Genomic DNA, 27,883 nt, shown 5'->3' with positions numbered 1-27,883 from the left:
CTTATTCATCTTCAGTACTCTGAAAAATAGTCTTCTATTACAAGCTCTTTGTTTTGCGTATTTTGGGTGCAGGCAGTAAGGACCAAAACATGAAAAAATTATCTTGTAAATCTGATCTTTAAAATGCATACCTTAAAGTGCTATGAGTACTTGTTTAGTAGATGATATATGTTTCACAGTAACGAAGATGTACGAGTCGTAGCTCTGAAAGTAGGCAATTTCATGTAGCGGAGATATTGGTCGCAGACAGGCACAACAGGAACACTATGTGTATGGTTTCTAATTCAGAAGAAGGCTGTCTGGTGGATGTGTTTAGTAGTTTTTTTGTTGTGCCTGTCTGTTGATCAACACCTCTGTTATAGCAATCTGCCCCTTTCATAATTGTCATTAAAAGGAATAAAAGGTCTACTAGATAGGTATCACTAATAAATAATTATCTAAACTTGGAAAGTGCAAGACTTTAGATAAGAAAATAATTAGAAGATATAATAGCCAAATTTAAATTACAAGACAAAGGTTGCAATTACCTATGTGCTGTACGCCACAAAGGGTTAATCCATGGATTTCCAACGTTTGCTACATAAAGAGAAGTATTATTTCTGAAAACATTGAAAGGTATGTTACTCAAGATCTGGAGTGACATAAAAAAATCCATTTTGTTGTAAGCTAGGTAGGAGAGATACCACACAATGAGGTGTGTTACAGTTGGAAGATTCTGAGACAGTTTCTAAATCCAAAGATTGGAATGAAGGTGTACAAAATAAATATATTCTTGGAATTATTTAACTCAGAACCATACAATAGTAGTTAGAAAGGATATAGAGCTTTTGTTGAATGCCAATTCAATAAAGCAAAATATTTGAATGAGCCTATTATAGAAGGCAATTTATTAGATGTGCTTATTAGTAAATGGTTCAAATGGCTCTAAGCACTATGGGACTTAACATCTGAGTTCATCAGTCCCCTAGACTTAGAACTACTTAAACCTAACTAACCTAAGGACATCACACACATCCATGCCCGAGGTAGGATTTGAACCTGCGGCCATAACAGCAGCGTGGTTCCGGATTGAAGCGCCTAGAACCGCTCGGCCACAGTGTGGCCGGTGCTTATTAGTAGTTTGCCATGGAGGGTAAAGGATAAACCCTTTGGTAAAGATTGGGAAAAGGTATCAACATTATTGGAGTATCTTGAACAGATTAATACACTTGATAAATTATTTGACAAATGACAAAACAGCAATAGCTCAAGTAATAACAGGTCAAATGAAACAAAGGGGGAAAGTCACCAGGTTATAGAAAAAGCAAAACATTATCACAGATATATTAAGACAGGATAGGGTGTGGCTCGGTTCCCAGAAGGAGATACAGATGAGCCACATAATAGTGAAACCGTGTTATTAAGGTTTAACATTAGTCTGCTCTCTGTAATGAATTACTAGAGAAAAGGGAAGAAATAACTAATATAGATGATTAATATGAGAGTGCAATGATCGTTTAAATTTAGTGGAAGAAACAGTAGATGGCAGTATTGAACAAGTTGTTGCTATTAGTTTAGTGCAAGATAGTACAGTGGATGAAGAACATGTTAGAAACAAAGTTATGAGAAACATTAGATAATTTAGAACAGGTGATAATTAAGAATGTGAAAACTGTTACAATAATCAGAAATGACATGCAACCGTTAGACGAATTACAGGTTATGGAGAATCCTCTGATGATAGTGAAGTGACTCAACATTTAATAGATAACAAACTACTCTCTCCTATTAGTACTGATACATTGATAGACTCAGTTGCTACTGACAAATTGTTACCATCTGTCATCTGCTACTAATGAGAACATGCGATCTTCAGCTACCACTAAGAATTTTTCAGCTATTGTTAGTACAGAGCTTTTAGTAGCATTTGCTGCTAGTAAGGATTTGCTATCTTCAGTTATTACTAACTGTATCTCTTTGTACATTGTTACCAGTACCTTATTGACTGTTATAACTTCTGGCAAGTTACCAAGCTCTCTCATTACTAAGAAGTTCCGACTGAAGATTTACTGCCTGCTGCTATTACCAATAGCTCATATTACTACAAATTGAAGTTGGAACCTCATTTCATAACTTTAAGGATACATGATCCACATATGCATAGTTACTTCAACTTTGACTATATCAAACATGAATTGAGTATACAGTTGAAGAATTTGTATTTTGGACAAAAGATGTGTGAGCTCCACGTAAAGAAGCATTATTACTTTAAGTTTGATTAATATCATGAAGAAAGCATTCATAAGATTTAGTATGTGTCAGCAAGTGAACTATTTACTACAGGTGCATACAATATCTTATATTTAATCATACCAGAGGCACTTAGTAATTTTGTGGCACTGAACCATACTGGTCCACTGCCTCAGGCTGAGGAGAGTGGAAGACACTCTCACTGGCATACATTTTTGTAGCACAAATTCGTAAAGAGACTAGAATTATTACAGAACATGATACACCAACACTGACAATAAGTGTTATTGAATTTAATGCAGATATAATGTGACAGTTATTATGAAAAGCTTTACCAATTGACTAATATGCCATTTCAAAATTTAGTATATTGAAGTATCTCCAGGATCTTCAGACTATGAGGAGTTGCTTGGGGGATAAAACGTTTGGCTTCACAAAGATTTAAAACTGTGTTTATTTTTGGAAGCTTCATTGATAACAATACATTTGTCTTATTAACTGTAAGGGATTGAGAAGTAATTAGATAATCATAGTGGGAAGAATATGAGTAACTGCTAGTACATGAAGGGGGAGGAAGTTTAGCTATATATGAAATGATATTTAATTATTATAAATTTTGTATGTTGATCTAGAGATCTCTGTGCCCTTGCTAGAGTGCAGCACCTACTAAGGTGTATTATGATGGACCGAATAATGTGAAGATTTCTGAAGAATCATAACATTAATATGGAGGTTAAGTAATGCGCGCTAGGGTGTATGGTTGATGAATACTGTTAAGATTCATGAGGAATCATAACATTAATATTGAAGTCAAGTAACAATTTTCTTTTTCTCTTTAAGGGGCGAGCACTTATGTGGTGTAGATTACTGTAGTATGAAGGAGTGGGTACTTATGAGGAGTCAGCCAATATTTAATATTTAATGTGGTCTTCGTACCCTTTACCCTCGGTGCAAGGAAGAACCCTTTCTTCACCTGCTGGAGGGCACTTATTTAATGTGCAGATAAGTGATATTTATTTGCTGCTACAGGAATTGGCCAGTTTCTGGTTGGAAATTCCTCAGATAGGAGACTCCACCAGACTGATATTCGGTTTAGCATTTGTATTAACAGGGACAGTAAAACATAAGTACTCCAGCAGCTACAGCACCAACCTGGCCCATGCTGACTGCTACCACCTCGCAGCAGCGCACTGCTCAGTTGCTGCTTGAGTGCTGGTTATTCCTTGTATTTTACTGTTTCTGTAATACATATTGATAGAATGAGTAACACACTAGACTAATCCAGGAGCACTCTATTTAAAAATCATTTTGGTTGCAGTATGTAACAAACCAACACTTTCTATTGGCACTGGGCATTTATGAAAGACATGATGAGGAGGATTTGTTTGGGCTGACACCAGCTACATGTTGCAAAAACAAAACTGAAAATATCTGCAGAAACACTAGAGAAAAATAGGAGAGACACCCTGTATATTCATTAATTACCCCAGAATATTGACTAAAGGCCATTTCTTTGTCTCACAAATCCAAAAACAAAAACTACTGTTACGTGGTAAAGAAATTATTTGCTCAGCTTGTCAAGGAGAAAGACTGCAAAAGCTTCTTTTGACTATGTAATACTTGCCACTGGAAGCAGATATACCACCATGTTCTGCTCCTACCTGCACAATTTTCATCATTGAACCAAGACTCAACCTCAGCACAATGACAACTGTAACTGCCAATGGACAAACGCAACATTTGCCTGGCTAATTTTTCTCTGATGTCCTAAACAGTTCATTCAGTGCATAAGACTTTATTCAGCTGTTGCGTCAAATAGTACATCATGACCTGTAGTAATTTCAACAAGTTTTCGTTTTTCATAGTATCATTCAACAGCCACTGCAGTCATGACAGTCAAGTCAGTAAGATTACTTGCCCTGAAAAAAGTTTTCAATTTTATACGTACAGAACACCTACCACATTCTCAATCAACAGACTAGATCTAGCTTTCCCAAAAGCAGAACCTGTAGCGTATATTGAGATGAAGAGTACACATGTGAGATGAAGAGCACATACATGCAACATTCAATATTATAGCGACAGTGTCAATATCCAGCTTGTCATTGAGAATACCGAAGCTCTAAAAAGATCCTTCAGTAGTTTCAAAGCGTCAACAACACTTTGAATTAAAGTTGATGAATTATTACTACAGCCAGCTATTCATTATAACTGAATAGTGCCTAATCCATGTTTGCAGAAATGCTTCACACTCATGAGCATTTTAATTACTGTATTGTATATTTTACAAGTAGAGACAACTGAAGACTTAACAAAACACAAAATTTACACTCAATTACTCCCTGAACCTTCCCAGGAATTTTCAGATGATGAGAAACATGCACAGAAGCTTCTGCAATCAATGTGCTATACTGTATTTTGTGGTGATTGATGGTGATAGTTGGGCCCATGTACTGTAGGGAAAATAATTTTAATGAGCTTCTGAATATGGACCATTCTTGTGTGTATGTTCTGTGTATTTATTTGTCATATGACTGATTTCTTCCTCTAGCACCGGAAAATGCTGTAAACAATAGACAAATATTGATTGTTTATTTCCTGCAAAGTCTTACAATGTCTTTTTTTGTTCCAGTTTCCTTATTCTTCCAGCAACACAAATGCACTTGCTGACTGTGAATCTACGACAACCTACCAAATGGAATATCGAACAAATGCTGCATACCTGTAAATCTCACATGTCCTTCAATAAACATCTTATCTATGGGAAATACATTAATGGATAGTCTGCATTCAGTATACATGTATGTTTAAAATGTTACAGTGATTAGTAGTTACATTCTGCTTTTACAGTTTTATTACGCTCTTTAGTTCATCTTCTTTAGTACACTTTCAAGTATCCAGCTCATGACTATTCAGTTGTCGTACTATCTGGCCAACTTAATCAATACTGCAATAATACATGTCCATGATAAAATGAGGATTAATTTATTGTGCATACTGTACTTTTCATAGCTTTAGCATGTGGCACTGGTTACAATGCTGTGTGGCCTTTCAAAATGTTTTGTGTGTCTTTTGTGCTTCTAGCACATCTGGAATCGCAGTACTGAAGTCCATTCCGTATTGTTAATATTGGATAAATTACCAGAACCACTCTTCAATAAACTATAGTATGAGACCTCTTCCAGCATTCAAAACAACAATGGACACATATAGACAGCAGCTCTGTTGGAAACCGTGTGTTCTTTGTTTCTTCAGTTACATATCAGACATCAAAGTGCGTGCATTGTTAAATTATTGTTTTGTGTAGTTCTTTATGTTTTAATTACAGACTCCAAAATGGGTGAAAAAAGTTGTTCTGACTATAGATATGAAACTGTGTGTTATAATGTGACTGTTTCTTGGGCTAGCAGCCAAAACTGTTACTTGGAAGTCAGGGGGAAGACAAAATACGTTTGGAGACTGGAAGAAATAGAAAAGTAGTTAGCTTACCAAGCTAATGGAAGTAAAATAAAAGTAACGAAGACAATGTTGAAAGGTAAGCATAAAGAAATTAAGGAAGTTTTATTTTTGTGACATGAACATATAAGAGGAAAACATTTGCCCCTTATGGGGCCAATATTGCAGGAAAAGCATTGCAATTTCAATGGCAAGATTCAGAATTTACTGTCACCGATTGGTGGTTGGATCAGTGGAAAAGAACATTCAATATTCACCAGATTACCATTAGTGGAGAGGCTGTATCTACTGACAAACTGGCTGTGCCATTGTTTAAAGACTATCTTTTGAAGTTAATTGATGAGGAGGGAGTTTCTGGTGAACAGTTGTACAATTGATGGACATTTTAACTTTGAATCCGTGTGTGAAACTGAAGTCAGAGATGGAAATGGTGATACTGTCTATCACTCAAAAATGTATCAGCCCCTGAGGACGTCAATGCAGAAGACATCACAGAATGGATGGCAAATGATGTAGTTGATGAACTAACTGATAATGATATTGTGGAAATAGTGATGCAGAGGGAAGTAACATAAGAGGACTAAGCAAACTTAGATGAAAGAAGAAATCTTATTCAACATTTGGAAGGGTTCGAGATGATTGTGGCAGCACTGCAGTAAATTAGTGAGCAGATGGAAGCAATGACAGCTGATATCATCTGTTTGAGAAAGTGGAAGGATATTGCAGTGTGAAAGATGGCCAAGGGAGAGAAACAGTCATCTAACAAAGACTTTTTCGGTGCCTCAAACCTGAAACTTTCACACTGGTTTTTCACGTCTGAAATCATACGTTTATACTTTACACTGAAGAGCGTTTTATGTTTCATGTAATAAACAATTCATTGGAAGAATCCTAAGGAAATGCAGTCCAAAAACAAAGGAAGTAGGTTACAGTACACTTGTTCGCCCACTGCGTGAATACTGCTCACCGGTGTGGGATCCGTACCAGTAGGGTTGATAGAAGAGATAGAGAAGATCCAATGGAGAGCAGCGCACTTTGTTACAGGATCATTTGGTAATCGCAAAAGCATTACGGAGTTGATAGATAAACTACAGTGGAAGGCTGTACAAGAGAGACGCTCAGTAGCTCGGTACGGGTTTTGTTGAAGTTTCGAGAACATACCTTCATCGAGGAGTCAAGCAGTATATTGCTCCCTCCTACATATATCTCGCGAAGAGACCATGAGGATAAAATCAGAGAGTTCGAATCCTGCCTCGGGCATGGATGTGTGTGATGTCCTTAGGTTAGTTAGGTTTAAGTAGTTCTAAGTTCTAGGGGACTGATGACCACAGCTGTTAAGTCCCATAGTGCTCAGAGCCATTTTTTTTTAAATCAGAGAGATTAGAGCCCACACAGAGGCATACCAACAATCTTTCTTTCCACGAACAATATGAGACTGGAATAGAGGGGAGAAACGAAAGAGGTACTCAAGGTACCCTCTGCCACACAACATCAGGTGGCTTGCAGAGTATGGATGTAGATGTAGAATTTTTGAAGGATGCAGTACTTACATAACAACACAATTATAACTAGCATGTATTTGAAATAAGGCAGAAATTATTAATAAAATACAGTTTTTGTATAAAGAAAGGGCATTTTGATGGTAAGTTTGAGGTTGGAAGAGAGGATTTATAGTACTCCAACCTACCTGGCTTTTTTGTTATCCTGCTAGACCTTCCACCACATTAGGCCAGATAGTCAAGAGTCTACTGCACTGTAATTACATTCTTAGCATGTGAGATGACAATTCTTGAACTATGACAGAGGCTCTCATTATTATCCTGTTTTGCATATTTTTAAAAGAAATTTCTTAACGTTTCTGTAGCAGACTGTCTATAGTTTAAGTAATTCTACTCAACAGTGGGAGATTCTGTAACAACTCATTTTAACATAGCAATTTGAAATTATGGAAACACTCTTTCAGAGATTCCTCTGCTTCTTTGTTTTTGTTGTTGCAGCACCTACTTTTTTGAATAATTTCTTTCTCTATGCATTGTTCCCAAACTGTGATAGTATTTGTTGACAGAAGTCATTTCAAAATGAGAGAACAAATACTATCTGCACACTTTAACTTGGCACTTATGCTGGAAGCTAAAGTATGGGGATCGGCTCATAGCACATTGGCTGCAAAGATGGCCATCTTCATCCCCCAGGGCACCTGTCTTATAATTTGTAAAAGATACGAACATGTAATGGGTTAATGCATCACAGAAGTGACACAAAAGTTGATGGCAAGCCACCAGAAGGACTATATGCAACATCTTCATTCATTTTTCTAAATAATAGAAACACTCACTGCACACAAAAACACACATGAATAAACACTATATTCACCACTAAACAAAGATCTGAGGAAAAGATTTACCAAATGTTACATCTGGAGCATTGCACTATAAGGTGTGGAGACCTGGACATTGAGGAAGGAAAATGAAAGAAGATTGGAGGCACTAGAGATGTGGATGTGGAGAAGAATGGCGGAAGTGAACTGGGAAGACTGAGTAAGGAATGAAGAAGTATTAAGAAGAGTTGGAGAAGACAAAAACACGCTGAAAGCCATCAGAAATAGAAAACGGAACTGGATTGGACATTATTTGAGGAGGGACTGTTTATGAAAGGACGGAACAGAAGGAACGGTGGTGGGAAAAAGGGGAAGAGGAAAAAGAAGATATCAAATGCTGGACTATATCAAAGGAAACAAATATTCAGAAATGAAAAGACTGACTATGGACAGACAAAAGTGGAAGAGGCTTAACCCATGACAAGACCTGCTGTAAGGCAGAATACCATACTACTAATAACTCACAAGGCTGCTTATTGGTATGGCACACCAATACTGTTAAGTACTTAATATAGGGAATGAGCAAAAACATTTTGAATGGTACAAAATCATCAGACTTTCATGCATCAAAGAAGGTCCAAATTAAAAGGTCTAGGTGCAATTAGTATCACATTTTCATTTAAGGAAAATAGTATTTTGCAGAAATATTTCTCACATTATTTATTTACATTCCATAGTTTTATTTGATTGCTAAGAGCCTTTAGAAATTGTGCATAGTAATACTGCCATAAGTTTAAATATTCTTCCACTGTTTTGTTGCCTCTGTAGATCCATTCTTTGTAGATGTTCATTCCATTTCTTTTTGTTTTTTAATTCTCAACTCCTTTCAAATATCTTTATTTCATATTACTTATCTAGTCTTTTAAATTCACTGCTGTAAGAAATTTCATTTATACTCCTTGTATTTGTTTTTATTATCTTTTATTCAGTATCCACGATTCACTTCCATATATGGTAAAGCATTAGTTATCCGAACTAAATGGGGGACATGGATGTGCAGAATACCGATTTATTCAGATAACTGTACTGTATACTTTTATTTACCAATAAAAATACATATATTTACAACAACATGAATGTCTTTTGTTATTACAAAGGAAATTACAGTAAGAATGTATGTAGTACAGTCCAGTAAATAAAAAATATGTAATACATATGCATTTTGCATGTACGTTATACATGTAAGCAATTAAAGCTTAAAAAAATCCTTGATTTTGTGTGTCAAAGCAAGCCTGCCTGCTTACGAGCAGCTAAGTCACATACTTTTTTCAGGACAGTTATCTGATAATGACTGCTTTCATCTTCAGCTCAAACCATCGCAAAGAAGTATCGAAACATGTAAATGCTTTAGAATCAGAAGGTATGTTTTCATCTTCATTTTCTGGACCACTAGTTGATGAAATGCTGGTGGCATCAGCTTCATCAGTGATTAGGTTTACAATTTTGCTATCATACAGGATTTGGTGCCCTGGATCTGTATTTTCAACTCTAATTCATTTTTGAATGTCTCCTTCATCACATTCATGACGATTTGGCAGTAATATGATCCTTTCATATTTTAGGACCAGGTTCTATTAATTCATGACATGAAGCAAGTGTTTTTCTTGGCAAAGCTTAACAGACTTCCTTCTACCTCCTCTTATATTTCTAACAATAACTTATGTAACACTTCTTTTCGTTAGTACCATTTGAAAGTCTCAATATCACTTTGATCCTGGGCTTTTATAAGGAGGTTATGTTAAGTGGAAGAAACATCACTTTCACAAACTTGTAATTTTTCATTTAAGATAACACATGATGAATAAGTTGCTGCTTTGTCAAGGAGCAGTAATGTTTTCTACCTTTTGCCATTATTTAACTGATGAGCTTTTACAGAGGTTACAGAAGTCTTTGGTCTGACATCATAAGCGAGTGACTGCGTGTGAGATCGCTCTCTAAGTTTTTATATATTTTTAGGTTTCAGATACATATTTTAACGGTTTTTGTGATAATATTTACTATATAAGTGACTTATTAGTGGTTTCTTCATTCACCTCTGCCTTTCTTGTGGTGTGACCTGATATTTGTGAGTGTTTTGTATCGAGCAACTCAACCTCTTGCCTGTGTTTACATTCCGCGCTGACCAGTTGCAGCTATAGCGGCGCATCAAAAGCTAAGTACTAATTAATTGTTTGTGTGTAGTGGTTTATTTAGGAACTTTAGTAGTCTTCAGTCGGTGTTTTTGGTGTTTTCTGGTGAAATAATTTCAGAAGAACCTTTTGGGAACTGTTTTCAGTTTCATTATTGTGTCATTAGACGTTTGATTCTCTTTCTGTATTAGTCTTGTGTTATATTCTCATTTTTTGTTGATTAGTACTGTTAATAATAGTAGTTACTTCCCTTGTAGAGTAATTTTGTGATTATTGTAGCCAGGTTTTTAACATCTTCTTATTGTAGTAGCGGAACTTAGATAAAGTAGTTTTCTTGTTTCAACAACTGTAACATTTTACCATGAGTGAGAAGTGTGGGCTTTGCCGTAGGTTCGTGAGTAGTGGATTGCGGTGTGAGACTGGTTCGAAGTATTTTCACTGGGGGGAATGCAGTGGGGAAGCCAGTGGGCATTCTGGTGAGATCCTCTCCTGGAACTGCAGGTTATGCAGCAAGAGTAAGTTGATAGAGGAGCGTGAGTGTAAGATCTGTGCCCTTCAGGTGCAGTTGAAAAATGCACAGGAGGAGCTAGATAGGATGAGGAGGGAGAAGGGGGTTGGGGAATGGGAGCTGGCTGTTGGCAAGAGATCTGCTAGGAGAAGAAGATTTTCAGATAGTTTTACTATTGGTGTTTGCAATAGATATGACCAACTGTCAGAGTCTAATGGAGAGGAATCTCTAGTAGCTGTAGATGTAGGAAGTATGCAGCAGACCTGAGCAGTTACAGTGGCTAGGACAGTTGCAAAGGCGAAGAGGAAGAAGAAGGTTCTGCTGTTAGGTAGTTCTCATGGCAGAGGTGTAGGCCAGCAGTTGCAGGAAGTGTTGGGGAGTGAGTACCAGGTCACCACCATTGTGAAGCCTAATGCAGGATTACCTCAGGTGACTGTTGACATAGGAGGGGTTATGTAGGGATTTCACTAAAGAGGATCAGTTAGTGATTGTGGGTGGGGCTGGTAATAGTATTGATAGGGATGGGGAGTATGACATACATGGTGACCTGGAAAAGATAGCCACTCAGACTGGCAACACAAATATGCATTTCGTGGAACTGGTAATAGTATTGATAGGGATGGGGAGTATGACATACATGGTGACCTGGAAAAGATAGCCACTCAGACTGGCAACACAAATATGCATTTCGTGGAACTGTTTTAGCATCACGATCGGCCTCATCTTAATACAGCCGTCGGCGTAATAACATGAGACTTAGGGGTGCACTGATGACAGAAAGCATGGGTCACATTTCAGTGGTGTCGGTGGAGTGTGTCAGCAGGACGGGTTTCACTAGACATGGCCTGCACCTCAACAGGTATGGGAAGGGGAGGTTGGCAAAGCTTATAGGTGACAGCATAGGTGGGGGTGGTGGGATCACTCATGGGAAAATTCCTGCAGTAGTGGGTGTTAGAGCTGCACCTTTTTTAGACTGAAGTCAGCTGATAGGTATTCCTGCTTAAGGGAAGTCTCTCTAACAAAGGAACCACTTTCAACAAAGCGTAGGTATCCAAGTAATGAGGGAATTAGTATATTTCATCAAAATATACAAGGTATTAGAGATAAAGTTAGTGAAATGCTTATAGATGTTGACTCTGAAATTATTGGTATATCTGAACACTTCTTAAATAAGGAGATAATTCAGAGGCTTCCTTTACCAGGATACAGGTTGGCTGGCAGCTTTTCTAGGAGCTCTTTGTGGTGTGGGGGAGTAGCCATGTATGTGAAAAATGGCATCCCATTTGAGTCAGTTGATGTTTCAAAGTACTGCACTGAAAAGGTGTTTGAATGTTGTGCAGGTTTGGTTAAATTTAATGGAGCTAAACTTCTAACTGTTGTTATTTATAGATCCCCAGACTCCAATTTCACAACATTTTTGCTAAAGCTAGAGGAGGTATTGGTTCACTTTATAGTAAATACAAAAAGTTAGTTATATGTGGTGACTTCAATATTAATTGTATAAGTGATTGTGCAAGGAAAAGGATGCTGGTAGACCTCCTTAATTCATATAATCTTATGCAAACTGTATTCTTTCCAACGAGAGTGCAAGGGAACAGTAGAACAACCATAGACAACATTTTTGTTCATTCCTCATTACTAGAAGGGCATTCTGTTAGCGAAAAGGTGAATGGCCTTTCAGATCATGATGCACAAATTTTAAGTCTAAAAGATTTTTGTGCTGCAACACGTGTTAAATATAGTCATCAATTGTTTAGGAAAGCTGATCCAGTTGCTGTAGAGACCTTTGTAAACCTTATCAAGGAACAAGAGTGGCAAGATGTTTATAGTGCTGATACAGTAGACGATAAATATAATGCTTTCCTCAAATCTTTTCTTGTGCTCTTTGAAAGTTGCTTTCCGTTAGAACGTTCAAAACAGGGTACTAGCACAAACATGCAGCCTGGGTGGCTGACTAAAGGGATAAGAATATCTTGTAGAACAAAGTGGCAATTATATCAAAACGTTAGAAACAGTCACAATCTAAATGCAGCAGTCCATTACAAACAGTATTGTAAGGTGCTTAAAAAAGTTATTAGGAAGGCAAAAAGTATGTGGTATGCAGATAGAATAGCTAAGTCTCAGGATAAAATTAAAATCATATGGTCAGTCGTAAAGGAAGTGGCTGGTTTGCAGAGACAGGTCGAGGATATTGAATCAGTACGTAGTGGGAATGTCCGTGTTACTGATAAGTCGCATATATGTACAGTATTTAATAATCACTTTCTGAATATAGCAGGTGAACTAAACAGAAACCTAGTCCAAACAGTGAATCATATAGCACTCATAGAAAAAAGAGTTCCGAGACTGTTACCTGAAATGCTCCTCCATGATACTGACAAGAGGGAGATTGAGTTAATGATTAAATCACTAAAGACCAAGAACTCTCACGGATATGACGGGGTATCTAGCAGAATACTGAAGTATTGTTCTATGTATGTTAGCCCAGTACTTAGCCATATCTGTAACTTTTCCTTTAGAAGTAGTCGGTTTCCTGACCGATTAAAGTACTCGGTAGTGAAGCCACTTTATAAAAAGGGAGACATTGATAATGTTGACAATTTTAGACCTATTTCTATGCCATTGGTGTATGCGAAAGTTATCGAGAAGGTTGTATATACAAGGTTACTGGAGCATTTAAATTCACATAATTTGCTGTCAAACATTCAGTTTGGTTTTAGAAATGGTTTAACAACTGAAAATGCTGTATTCTCTTTTCTCTGTGAGGTTTTGGACGGATTAAATAAAAGGTTGCGAACGCTAGGTGTTTTCTTTGATTTAACGAATGCTTTTTACTGTGTTGACCACAAAATATTACTGCAGAAGTTGGACCATTATGGAGTAAGCGGAGTAGCTTACAGTTGGTTCGCCTCTTACTTTAAGAACAGAAAGCAGAAGGTAATTCTCCGCAATATTGAGAGTGGTAGTGATGTTCAGTCCCAATGGGGCAATGTTAAGTGGGGCATTCCCCAAGGGTTGATATGCCTTCTAGTATTACAGGTGATTGAAAAATATTTCTGTTTGCTGATGACACCAGCTTGGTAGTGAAGGATCTTGTGTGTAATATTGAAACAGTATCAAATAATGTAGTTCATGAAATAAGTTCGTGGCTTGTGGAAAATAATTTGATGCTAAATCACAGTAAGATTCAGTTTTTACAGTTTCTAACTCACAATTCAACACGAACCGATATTTTGATCAGACAGAATGGGCATAATATAAGCGAGACGGAACAGTTCAAGTTCCTAGGCGTTCGGATAGATAGTAAGCTGTTCTGGAAAGCTCATGTCCAGGATCTGGTTCAGAAACTAAATGCTGCTTTATTTACCATTAGAACAGTATCTGAAATAAGTGACACTTCAACACAAAAAGTAGCCGCCTTCGCATATTTTCATACGCTTATGTCATATGGTATTATTTTTTGGGGTAATTCTTCTGATTCAAAAAGGGTATTTTTGGCTCAAAAACGGGCTGTTTGAGCTATGTGTGGTGTAAGTTCGAGAACCTCTTGTCGACCCCTATTCAATAGTCTGGGAATTCTGACATTGCCCTCACAGTATATATTTTCTTTATTGTCATTTGTTGTTAGCAATATTAGCCTATTCCCAAGAGTTAGCAACTTTCACTCAGTTAATACTAGGCAGAAATCAAATCTGCAAGTGGAATACACTTACTTGACTCTTGTGCAGAAAGGAGTGCAGTATTCTGCTGCATCCATTTTCAATAAGCTACCACAAGAACTCAAAAATCTTAGCAGTAGCCCAAACTCTTTTAAGTCTTAACTGAAGAGTTTCCTCATGGCTCACTCCTCCTATTCTGTCGAGGAGCTCCTGGAAGAGCTAAAAAATTAAGCAAATTCTAGTGTTACATTGTTGATTTTCGTTATTTAAACTTACGACTTGTCGCCTGAATATGTTTTTTATATTTCATTTTATCTGTTTCTACTATCGTGTTATAATTCCATGTATTGACTCGTTCCATGACCATGGAGACTTCTCGTTAATTTGGTCCCACAGAACAATAAATAAATAAATAAATAAAAACCATGAACCATTTTGGAATCATAATATCTATCCTTGTGTGCTTTTGTAAGGTGTCAACAGTCGGCATCACAGAAATATTAACATTTTTGAAACACACTGTTTCTTACTTGTACCATTGATGAACATAGGCATTCTGTAGCTGCCAGTGGCATTAGCCCAAGCTTTTAGCTGTAATACACTCCTTTCATGTTTTAGGACATGGTGCTGCTAATTCACAACATGAACCAAGAGTTTATTGGCAAAAATTTCCATTTGAGCCCAGTTTTATCAACATTGTAAATATTTTCGAGAGCATAATCTTCTTCCATCAATACATCCCTTAGTTAGATTTTGAAAGAATTAGCAGATGGTTTTTCTCCATTTGCAGCTCACAAGTGCCATGTCTTGACTTAAACATTTGAACCAGCTCGTGTTTGCTTTAAACTTCAATGACACTCCAAGATTTTCATTAAATTGAATTGCCTTTTCAAATAGAATGTGTTCAGAGATAGGTTCTCATTATGATCTTTTTTGTGTAGACCACTTGTAAGCATCATCATTTAGATATGTTTACATGGCAAGCTTCATAGTTTTACAACTTGTCAATCCATCAGTATAATCAAGCTTAGATATAAAATTTGTGATGCTCATCTTTTGCTTTTTATATCCATAACTGTCAACTCACCAACCTTATACTCATTAGATAACATGGTTGTAGATCCATCTTCATCTAACCTTTTTATTAGTCTCATATTTCTCTCTCATAGAAAGGACAACACATTTAAGTTTAGGTGTTTTATATCACAAGTTTCCATTGTGTGCCAAAGTTGACACAAGTGATCTTAATGGAGTGCAAATGGCTGCTATTTTGGGTGTTGGTGTGGTGCTGCTGGGAAGGGGGATGGGCTTCTTTGGATATTCGATGTTCTACTGTAATAGGGTTGGCAGTGTGAATGTTTTATAAAATTTCAATCATTTTTCATTCTATGTTTTATGCTTTAAAGTTCTGTTAACTGTTCCTCAGATATTTTCAAATCTATTCAACTTAATCCATGTATCTTCCTTCATATTCATATGATATTTTACATCTAAGATAATTAAAATATTCTACCTGTTCTACTATTTTTTCATTAACTACAATTTTAGTTCTCCCTGAATCATGTCTATAAACTGCCATTAACTTAAATTTATTTGAAAATACGTTCATACTATATTCTGTACATGTTTTATTCAGTTCATAAATTGCTTTTTGTAAATTGTCTTCTCTTGAAAAAAATCAGTTTAAGGCCATCAACGTATAGGAGTGATTTTAATGATACAGAATTGTTACAGTGTATCCCAATGTTTATCCTAGAAATTCACCTGTAGACTGCATCATCAATGTAAGTATTGAACAATGTGATTTTTAACATGCTACGTATGCAGCTAATATAAACCGCATAAACCAATAGAACAACTTTAGACCTCCTTCTGTCACCATGAGAATGATTTGTCATTATTGAGTATACTCATTTTTTTACTATTAAATTAAAAGAACTGTGAGACAAAATTTTTTGTGCACTGCATCTGCAACTTTGTTGTTGTTGTGGTGGTGGTCTTCAGTCCAGAGACAGGTTGATGCAGCTCTCCATGCTACTCTATCCTGCGCAGGGTTCTTCATCTCTGAGTAACTACTGCAACCTGCATCCTTCTGAATCTGCTTAGTGTATTCATGCCTTGGTCTCCCTTTACAGTTTTTACCTCCGCACTTCCCTCCAGTGCTAAACTTATGATCTCTTGATGTCTTAGAGTGTGTCCTACCAACTGATCCCTTCTTCTAGTCAAGTTGTACCACAAATTTCTCTTCTTCCCATTTCCATTCCATACCTCCTAATTAGTTATGTGATCTACCCATCTAATCTTCAACATTCTTCCATAGCATCACATTTCAGAAGCTTCTATACTCTTCTTGTCTAAACTATTTATTGTTCATGTTTCACTTCCATACATGGCTACACTCCGTACAGATACTTTCAGAAAAGACTTCCTGACACTTAAATCTATACCCGATGTTAACAAATTTCTTTTCTTCGTTAATGCTTTCCTTGCCATTGTCAGTCTACATTTTATATCCTCTTTACTTTGACCATCATCAGTTATTTTGCTCTCCAAACAGCAAAACTCATCCACTACTTTAAGTGTCTCATTTCCTAATGTAAACTGGACTCGCATTCGGGAGGACGACGGTTCAATCCCGTCTCCAGCCATCCTGATTTAGGTTTTCCGTGATTTCCCTAAATCGCTTCAGGCAAATGCCGGGATGGTTCCTTTGAAAGGGCACGGCCGATTTCCTTCCCAATCCTTCCCTAACCCGAGCATGAGCTCCGTCTCTAATGACCTCGTTGTCGACGGGACGTTAAACACTAACCACCACCACCACCACCTAATGTAATTCCCTCAGCATCACCTGATGTAATTCGACTAAATTCCATTATCCTCTATTTGCTTTTGTTGTTGTTCATCTTACATCCTCCTTTCAAGACACTATCCATTCCATTCAGCTGCTCTTCTAAGTCCTTTGCTGTCTCTGACAGAATTACAATGTCATCGGCAAACATCAAAGTTTTTATTTCTTCTCCATGGATTTTAATTCCTACTCCAAATTTTTCTTTTGTTTCCTTTACTGCTTGCTCAGTATAAAGATTGAATAACATCAGGGACAGGCTACAACCCTGTCTCACTCCATTCCCAACCACTGCTTCCCTTTCATGCCCCTTGACTCTTATAATTTCCATCGGGTTTCTGTGCAAATTTTATATAGCCTTTTGCTCCCTGTATTAGACCCCTGCCACCTTCAGAGTTTTCCAGTCAGTATTGTCGAAAGCTTTCTCTAAGTCTACAAATGTTAGAAATGTATGTTTGCCTTTCCGGAATCTAATTTCTAAGATAAGTTGTAGGGTCAGTATTGCCTCACGTGTTCCAACAGTTCTACGGAATCCAAACTGATCTTCCCTGAGGTCAGCTTCTACCAGTTTTTCCATTCGTCTTAAAAGAATTTGTGTTAGTATTTTGTAGCCATGACTTATTAAACTGAAATTTCAGTTATTTCTGCACCTATCAACACCTGGTTTCTTTGGGATTACAATTACTATATTCTTCTTGAAGTCTGAGGGTATTTCGCCTGTCTCGTACATCTTGCTCAGCAGATGGTAGAGTTTTGTCATGGCTGGCTCTCCCAAGGCTATGGAATGTTTTCTGCTCCGAGGCCCTTGTTTCGACATAGATCTTTCAGTACTTTGTCAAATCTTCACGTAGTATCACATCTCCCATTTCATTTTCATCTACGTCCTCTTCCATTTCCATATTGCCCTCAAGTACATCACCCTTGTATAGACCCTCTACATACTCCTTCCACCTTTCTGCTTTCCCTTCCTTGCTCAGAACTGGTTTTCTATCTGAGTTCTTGATATTCATACAGGTGTTCTCTTTTCTCCAAAGGTCTCTCTAATTTTACTGTAAGCAGCATCTATCTTGCCCCTAATCATATATGCCTCTACATCCTTACATTTGTCCTCCAGCCATCCCTGCTTAGCCATTTTACACTTCCTGTCGATCTCATTTTTGAGACGTTTGTATTCCTTTTCGCCTGCTTCACTTATTGCATTTTTTTTATCTTCTCCTTTTACCAATTAAATTCAGCATCTCTTGTTACCCAAGGATTTCTACTAGCCCTCATCTTTTTACCTACTTGATCCTCTGCTGCCTTCACTACTTCATCCCTCAAAGCTACCCATTCTTCATCTACTGTATTTCTTTCCTCCATTCTTGTCAATTTTTCCCATATGCTCTCCCTGAAGCTCTGTACAACCTCTGGTTTAGTCAGTTTATCCAGGTCCCATCTCCTTAAATTGCCACCTTTTTTGCAGTTTCTTCAGTTTTAATCCACAGTTCATAACCAATAAATTGTGGTCAGAGTCCACATCTGCCCCTGGAAATGTCTTACAATTTAAAACCTGGTTCCTAAATCTCTGTCTTACCATTATATAATCTATCTAAATCTCTGTCTTACCATTATATAATCTATCTGATACCTTCTAGTATCTCCAGGATTCTTCCATGTATACAACCTTCTTTTATGATTCTTGAACTAAGTGTTAGCTATGATTATGCTCTGTGCAAAATTCTACCAGACGGATTCCTCTTTCATTTCTTACCCCCAATCCATATTCACCCACTACTTTTCCTTCTCTTCCTTTTCCTACCACCGAATTCGAGTTCCCCATGACAATTAAATTTTCGTCTCCCTTCAGTATCTGAATAATGTCTTTTATCGCATCACACATTTCTTCAATCTCTTAATCATCTAGTTGGTATATAAACTTCATGTCTATCTTGGCTACTATAATGTGTTCACTATACTGCACTCCTTTTTTTTTTTTTTTTTTTTTTTTTTTTTTTTTTTTTTTTTTTTTTTTTTTTTAATTCATTATCAAACCTACTCTTGCATTACCCCTATTTGATTTTGTATTTGTAACCCTGTATTCACCTGACCAGAAGTCTTGTTCCTCCTGCCACTGAACTTCACTAATTCCCACTATATGAAGCTTTAACGTATCCACTTCCCTTTTTAAATTTTCTAATCTGCCTGCCCGACAAAGAGGTCTGACATTCCACGCTCCAATGCTTGGAACGCCAGTTCTCTTTCTCCTGATAACGACATCTTTCTGAGGAGTCCCAGCCCGGAGATCTGAATGGGGAACTATTTTACCTCTGAAATATTTTACCCTAGAGGACACCATCATCATTTAACCATACAGTAAATGCCCTCAGGGAAAACTACAGCTGTGGTTTCCCCATGCTTTCAGCTGTTCGCAGTACCAGCACAGCAACTCCATTTTGGTTAATGTTACAAGGTCAGATCAGCTAATCATCCAGACTGTTGCTCCTGCAACCACTGAAAAAGCTGCTGCCCCTCTTCAGAAACCACATGTTTGTCTGGCCTCTCAGCAGATACCCTTCCATTGTGGTTGCACCTACGGTACGGCTATGTTTATTGCTGAGCCACGCAAGCCTCCCCACCAACGGCAACGTTCATGGTTCATGGGAGGAGGTTTGCATCTTTATATCTGTACATTTGTTCAACAGCATTTCATTGCCTTTCCTATAAACATTCCCACATTATGTAGAAATGACATATTGTAACATCTGAAACAGTTTCATCTGTTACAGTATGTCAGTTCTTTGATTTATCAAAGGTATGGAACACAATCAATGAAAGCTGTTTTAGATTCCCATATAACTTTCCTGATCACATCTGTGTAATTTTTCTATGGACTAAACTGGCCCCTGGTTCCCCTGGTTAAACACCTGTCGTAATATATCTAAATTCCTTTGACTTCTTTCTTCAAGCTGCTCTTATGGCAATCCTGAGACACAGTCAGTTTGTTTATCTTATATGTGTTCACATTTTTCCCACAATAAGTCCAACAAATGTTTTATACTCAGGTCCTCTAAAGCTGATTCCATGTATCTGTTTCATTTCATATTTCTTTTTAATATTACCCTAAATATTTATATACTGTAACTTAATACAGATGCTTATCATTAATGTCATAATTTAGTACTATTCATCTGCTTCTGTATATAAATACGCATTTAACATCATTTAAAGCAAACCCCAATTCTTTGTCATTGGTGGAAATTTTGTCCAAGTTGTCATGAATTTATTTACTGTTATCCAGCAGCATTGATGCTTTCCTGTGGGTAACAGCATGTTTGATGAGTAACTAGAGTGTCCTTCTTCCTGTATCTCATATGTTACTTGTAAATGATAACATCCGAGCATTCTTTGAAGGAGTCACTTACTTGTATATATACATTGTTTATTTGTGTGAGAAATGTACCAAAGATAATAGAAAATAGGCCATAATTTGTTTCTAAGGCGATGTAGATTGTTCAAATTGCTCATGTAGTTGGAGTAACTCTTACTCTGTACAGGTATTTCAGAAATTTTTTTTTTCTATCTAGGTGAATAATGGATTCCAAGCAGAAGCACTGAGTTTTTGATGAAGATGTGGTGAAACCTGTCTGACATGCATACGAAGGTGACAGCATTGACCAGACCAGTGAGAACAGGTGGATGAAAATGTATACAGTAGGTGAAACCAACATTAAATACAAATATCACAGCAAGAGACTATTAAACAGCCACATGACACAAATTTTCTGCAAGTGGATAATTGATTTGTATGGATTAATATGTCACAATTCCTTACCTTGCTGCATATTTCAACTGTGGTCACAATGTCATACATGAGGTGGTGCAATGCTTATGTTATCAAAAAGAATATGTCTAAAAGGGGTATTTCATTAGACAACACTCAATTTCAGAAAGACAAGGGGGCAAGTCTGCTGTGATCTGCTTGAAGAAACTGACATTTTTGTGATCTGGTGGCAGAGATGAAATGTGGTCATATCTTTATGATTGAGAAACAAAGAGTCAGTTCATGGAAGACCTCCAAGACCTAAGAATATGAGAAGTCATGGTGGCTGTTTTTTTGGGATGACAAGGGTGTAATCACCTTAATTTAGTGGAAATCTGCTGTACTGACAATAGTAAACTACATGTTAAAGCATTCCAGCAGCTTAGGGACTAAAGAGACCAGGCACGTCCCTGGGGAACAAGTATATGTTTTGTTAATGAATTTTTAAAATTATATTTGACCTGAGGCTGAAAAGTATAACTAAAAGATTTCTTTGAGAGGCCATTGGGGGGGGGGGGGTGAATGCTTAAGAATGAAAACTATACCAATTAACCATTGCAATGTAAACTCAAATCACATGACCAGAAAATTACAAGGAGTACCCAAAAGTTTCCGGAACACAAATCCACCATACAGTTGATATGTGGCGCTGTACAATTTCCACGTTTTGATTGAATGAAGGACAGTCTTCAGGGACTGAGTGAAAGTGACTGTGAAGAAAGAGAGATGAAAGTGCACTAAGAGTTTTATTTCAAAAAGGGTTCATGAGTTGGATTCAGTGATGGCAAAAAAAGTGTCACTTTTGTTGAAGGTATGTTGAGTAGCAAGAGTCACTACAACTTGTGCAGTTTGAATGATTTACATCAGTCAATAAAGATATTATGGCCCTGTTGCCCTACTTTCAGTGCATTACTTATATGTTTGTTGTCAGTCAACACTAAAACAGTAGATAAAAAAATCTACTCACCAAGTGGCGGCAGGAGAACACACATATCAAAAAAGGTTTTACTTACGGAAGCTTCTGGAGCCAGTTGCTCCTTCTTCCAACAGAAGAGTTGAAGGGGAGTGAAGAGGGGTGAAGGGATAGGAAATGGAGAGCTTTAGGAAAAAGGGGTGGAATTTAGAAAAGTTACCCAGAACCCCGGGTCAGGGGAGACTTACCGGATGGGATGAGAAGGAAGGACTGGTTCTCAGGGATTGCAGCAGACGAGACTTGAAAACCTGAGAGCTTAAGGTTGGAAGACAGGGTAATATGCAGAGATTATTTCTAAAACATTGTGCATGAGTTGATAAGAGTGAAAAGCTAAGTGCACTGTATGTAACAGAGGTGGGAGGGGCGCAGTGAAAAATAGAGGGGTCAGAAAATTAAAGATGTAGGAAACAAAAATGGACTGATGGAAGGAGTAGTTAATGTGAAGAAATGCTGAGATGGAATAAATTAATGTAAACTGAGGCCAAGTGGGTGGCAAGAACCAAGGACATGTTGTAGTGCTAGTTCCCATCTGCAGAGTTCTGAGAAACTGGTGTCAGGAGAGAGTATCCACATGGCACATGTGGTGAAACAGGCACCGAGCTCATGACTGTCATGTTGTAGAAATGCTCTGTAACAGGATATTGTGTGTTGCCAGCATATGCCCTCTGCCTATGCCCATTCATCCCAAGTGAAAACTGGGTAGTAGTCATGCCAATGTGAAAGGCCAAACAGTGTTTACATAACAGCTGGTATATGACATATCGTTTTGCAGGTGGCCCTCCCTTTGATAGTTTTGCCATTATCAGGGCTTATATATGTGGTGGTAGGAGGGTGCATAGGGCAAGTCATGCATCAGGGACAGTCACAAGTGCAAGAACCATAGGGTAGGCACATGGGTGCAGAAGGAGCATTTTAGGGTCTGACAAGAATATTGTGGGGATTGGGAGGACAACTAAAATCTATTCTAGGTGTGGTGGGCAAAATCTCAGACAGAATGGATCTCATTTAAGGGCATGATTTTTAGGAAGTCATGGCCTTGTTGACATAGCTGATTAATATATTCAAGAGCAGGATAATACTGAGTGACAAGTGGTGTGCTCCAAAGTTGTGTTTTGGAGGGATCAGCAGTACCAGGATTGGATGTGATGACACAGGAAATCTGATTTTTAACTAGGCTGGTGGGGTAATTCATCCACTGAAGGCTGAGGTGAGAATGTTGGTGTATTGCTCTAAAGAGTCTGCATCTGTATTACATTATATTGTTAAAAATTTATTATTTTTGTTACTATATTAACACTAATACAGTGTTGAATATGTTTGGAAATTGAGGAAGGCAAAAATTGTGTGTTCCTTTGGGTCCAAAGCTTGCAAGATGTTATTTATAAAGATAATTAGCCCTGTTTTACGAGACTGACACTTCCTAAATTTGTGTTTATTTTTTATTGATTCCTACCTGAAAGAGCGGCTGCATTTGTGAAACAGTATCAGTTTGTTCAAGCTTAGAATATGTCACATGGTCCTTCAACTCACTGACATTTGAGATATTGAATATAATTTCAAGCATCGATGTGACTTTCAATGTTTTCAAGTCATCTGATGTGATAGTGTTAACCGCAGCAGAGATTTTTGATGAATATTAGTTTGAAAAGTAGCTTTTCTGCAGTGTGCCAAAAGTAAAACCTATGAGAAATTCTGTCAGGAAAGTTGTTCTACCCATTTGCAGCTGTTTAAAATGTGTTTCAATGCTGGGGTTGCTCATATAATCAATCTGTGGAATCAATTTACACAAGATTTGAATTTTCCAGGATTCCTGTAAGATCTTTGACTAAAGTTTTTGTATATTTCAAGCAAAAGGCTTTTTATAGATGAATTAATTGCTGTTAATTTACCTCTATCACATGACTTACTATGTCTCTCAATCACAGTTGTTCAAAATACTGGCAAGTGCAGCTAAGCTGAAAACAGGTACTTTGATGTTTAGAATGTTGTTAACTTTTTGTAAAATACAGACTTTTTTCTGAGCATACTTTCATTTCATGCTGTCATGTGAATAGTATTTTGAACCTTCTCAATTCACAGAGATTTTTTCTGAGCATACTTTCATTCCATGATGTCATATGGGATAGTATTTGGAACCTTCTCAATCGAAGTAAAGAATATTTTTAGCTCTAAAGCAATCCAGAGTGCTCATAATAACAACTCACAGACCTTTTGTTGACCTCTGTGTAAACAAGTGAAATATTCTTACATTGACTTGCAGAACATATACTTACTTGTGGGGTTTATGGTTGACAATATGGACTTGTGTAGGCAGTATCTATTGACTGAAATAAAAGAGAGGGAAAAAAGTTACATTGTGAGTACATCTGTAAGCAGTGTTCAGACTAGTGTACAAGAATATGATCATATGTTTTCAAATAGGCTTTCACAACAACTGGAAACTGAAGCAGCAAATACAGGATTAAATGGTTCAGTTGAGGAAGCAAGACACTATATTAAAAATGTCATTCCACAAAACTTTAAGCAACTAGAAATAGCACCCAACATCCTTCACTGAAATTAATACAATTCTGAAAATTCTAAAAAACAAAAGCTCTTGTACGGTTGGTGGAATTTCAAACAAAATTTTGAAAAGTTATTACAATTTAATAAGTAATGTCCTTAGTGAGACATGCGATGCATCACTGGCACAGTGAATTTATCCAGACAGTTTAAAATATGCAATTATTAAACCACTTCATAAGAATAGTGATGAGACAGACTGAAACAGTTGTTGTCTATTTCCTTACTGACAACTTTCCCCAAAATATTTGAGAAAGTAATGTATCCATGACTAGTCGCACACTTAAGCGGAAACAAGGTACCGTACTTAGCATATCACAGTTTGGTTTCCAGAAAGGTTGCTCGACTGAGAATGCTATTTATACATTCACTCATCAAACAGTACAAGCCTTAAATAATAATATATTGCCAGTTAGTATTTTCTGTGATCTTTCCCAGGTGTTTGAATGTGTAGACCATGATACTCTTGCAGAAAAATTCATGATTGTAGAATTGATGGCTTTACTCGCAGCTAGTTTGAATCATACTTGGCAATCAGAATGTAAAAGGTTGTGCTGAATAATTCACATAATGTCGGAAAGGTAGATTATTTTAGTGATTGGAGGGGGGGGGGGGGGGGGGGGAGGAGGGTGAAATCATAAAGGAAGACCCATAGGGTTCAATTTTTAGACCACTCCTATTCCTTATGTATGTGAATGACCTTCTCCTTAACATTCAGCAAACAAAATAGTACTTTTTACAGAAGATAATAGTGTTATAATAAATCCCATTAGAGACAAAGCAACCAAAGAGTTGGTAAATGAAGTTGTCGAAAGAGTTATTAAGTGGTTATCTGAAAATGGACTCTCCCTGAATTTTGGAAAAAACTTACCGCATTCAGTTCTGTAAATGGATAGTCTAGCAACAATTGATTTATCATATATGAGCAGGAGTCAATAAGTAGGGTAGAATGTTCCAAATTTTTGGGTATACATATTGGCAAAAACTTGAATTGGAAGAAGATTTTTACCGAGCTTCTCAAACAATTAAGTTCAGCTACTTTTGCTCTTTCTGTAATTGCTGACCTTGGAAAAAAGCATATCAACATCCTGTGTATTTCTGCTCAGTAATGTCATATGGAATAATTTTCTGGGGTAACCATCACTTTGAAAAAACGTATTATTTGCACAAAAGTGAGCGAATAATATGTGGTGTTCACCCACAGACATTATGTAGATACCTCTATGAAGAGCTAGGCACTTTAACTGCACCGTCAAAATACGTATGTTGGCCAGTGAGGTTTGTCGTTAATAATCCACCGCAATTTGAGAAGAACAGCGAGGTACATACCTGCAACACTAGAGGGGCAAATGACCTTTTTTTACCCATTATTAAAGCTGTCAGTGGCTCAGAGAGGATGTCAGTATGCATCAGCAAAAACTTTTGATCATTTGTCCAGTAACATAAAATGTCGTAGAGATAGTGAAGCAAGTTTGAAATCTGATTGTAAATCATTTCTCCTTGACAACTGCTTCTATACCATTGACAGATTTCTACTTAGCAACTGGTAGCCAGTATATATACATAAAAAATGTGTGGCTGCGTGAGTAGGACTAAAATAATAATGTGTTCATTAATGGTAACACTAATCATGTATACATATCCTATAAAGTTACCTGTTCCACATCATTTTGATAGAAGAATTGTTCAAATGATCTATGGAACGTGTAACTACTATCTAAAATGCTCTCCACAACTAGAAAAGTTTGGTCACAGATGGATCTAAGGCATACATATTCTGCGTAGGTTGCTGCAGGTGAACAGTGAGATGCAAATGAAGTAGGTTACTTTATTGTTTTCCGTAAGAAAGAGATGGAGGGATCCCACTTCATGCAGTGTAAACATCCCTCACATAGGTACCCAGTTGGCAAGTTTGATATTTGTACCCAGCCATCACTAGGTATCATGCCTCATTTATGCAGGCAAACTTTTTTTATAGTCCCAGTCTCCATTGGAAGGGTTTCCATACCCATGCCATGTGACATGGCTGTGAACCGAGACAAAAATGTGGTTTGGTGACTTCTGTATCCCACAGCGAGGAGGTGGTTGTGGGTGCTTACCAATTACTATTGTCAAGGATTGGATTGATGACTGATAGGCTGTACTATAGCTACAATTGAAAGAAAACAGCCCTCGGTCACTATTTTTAATGAATTAACCGGGTTTCAACACTGCTAGGAGTGTCTTTCTCAGAATTTAAATCAACGAATGGTCTATTACATGGTCACAGAATTATGACTAAAAATGTATGATACAGAGTATAAGTACAGAATCATCGTGAAAGACAGGCAGTACTTATATGTCATTTATAGAATAATAAATATGCCAAAAGGGCATTAGCCACAAAGATATTTAAGATAAAAAATTGTGATGGCGAGCCACTAAGGGCTGCTCGTCACTTACACGGTTACAGGTTGCAACCTGTAACAGCGTAAGTAATGAGCAGTCCTTAGTGGCTCGCCATCACAATTTTTTATCTTAAATATCTTTGTGACTAATGCGCTTTTGGCATATTTATTATTTTATAAATGACATATAAGTACTGCCAGTCTTTCACGATGATTCTGTACTTATACTCTGTATCATACATTTTTAGTCATAATTCTGTGACCATGTTATAGACAATTCTTAGATTTAAATTCTTAGGAAGACACTCCTAGCAGTGTTGAAACCCGGTTAATTCATTAAAAATAGTGACCGAGGGTTGTTTTCTTTCAATTGTAACTATTCACGGTCTCTGAACGTGCAGCCATGTACAAAATTTTGCTGTTCTATAGTCTGTGTATCCATTGTTACAATTAATCTGTTAATGGCAACACTTTTATCAGCATGTCACTGACAATGGCAGCTGCCTCTGGGACCACTAATTTTCTGCTGTAGCAAGACACTCACAGTACACCATTGACATGGTGACAATTAAGAAGCTTAATGTCTGCATGGCTTTGGAGATGGAGTGTCACATGTATTGGAGACCCTCAACCCAGATGCAATTGAATGCACTGCTGTTATGCACATTGCCCTTTCTGTACTTGAGTGTCATGTCAGCAGCCTCTGAAACTGTTCCATTTACTATTACTGCAGGAGTGGTCTCTCTAAAACACAGCAGTGATCTCCAAGTCAATTCCTAGTTGTGTTGGACTTCTGCATACATGTAGATTTCTACATGTGTCACTTTCATTTCCCAAACTCATCATAAAACTAAAATTTTAATTGATTCAACTATGTTCTCTTAAGAGTGAACTACTGGTAAAATATTGAGTATATTGGTACAGATATGTTTGTTGGTAATCTTCTTTCTATGTGGAAA

General features: G+C 37.2%; 1 protein-coding gene across 3 annotated transcripts in view; it reads left to right on the top strand.

The window, feature by feature from the left end:
* The window catches only part of LOC126474020 (uncharacterized), a 57,087-nt gene that overhangs the window by 11,079 nt on the left and 18,125 nt on the right, over positions 1–27,883 (top strand). The window contains exons 2-3 of one of the 3 annotated variants that reach the window (XR_007586558.1): positions 4,862–5,030; positions 20,767–20,893. Coding sequence is in view for 1 of the 3 variants with exons in the window: in XM_050101425.1 (XP_049957382.1) it covers positions 4,862–4,899 (38 nt within the window). In the remaining 2 variants the exon portion in view is untranslated. Of the gene's footprint in view, positions 1–4,861; positions 5,172–20,766; positions 20,894–27,883 lie in introns of those variants that run through there. The other 2 variants (XR_007586559.1, XM_050101425.1) reach the window with 2 other exon arrangements.

The sequence above is a fragment of the Schistocerca serialis genome, chromosome 4 (genome assembly GCF_023864345.2).
Source record: "Schistocerca serialis cubense isolate TAMUIC-IGC-003099 chromosome 4, iqSchSeri2.2, whole genome shotgun sequence".
Classification (NCBI taxonomy): domain Eukaryota; kingdom Metazoa; phylum Arthropoda; class Insecta; order Orthoptera; family Acrididae; genus Schistocerca; species Schistocerca serialis.
Note: the sequence above shows the minus strand (reverse complement) of the source record. Positions and strands in the feature narration are given on the sequence as shown.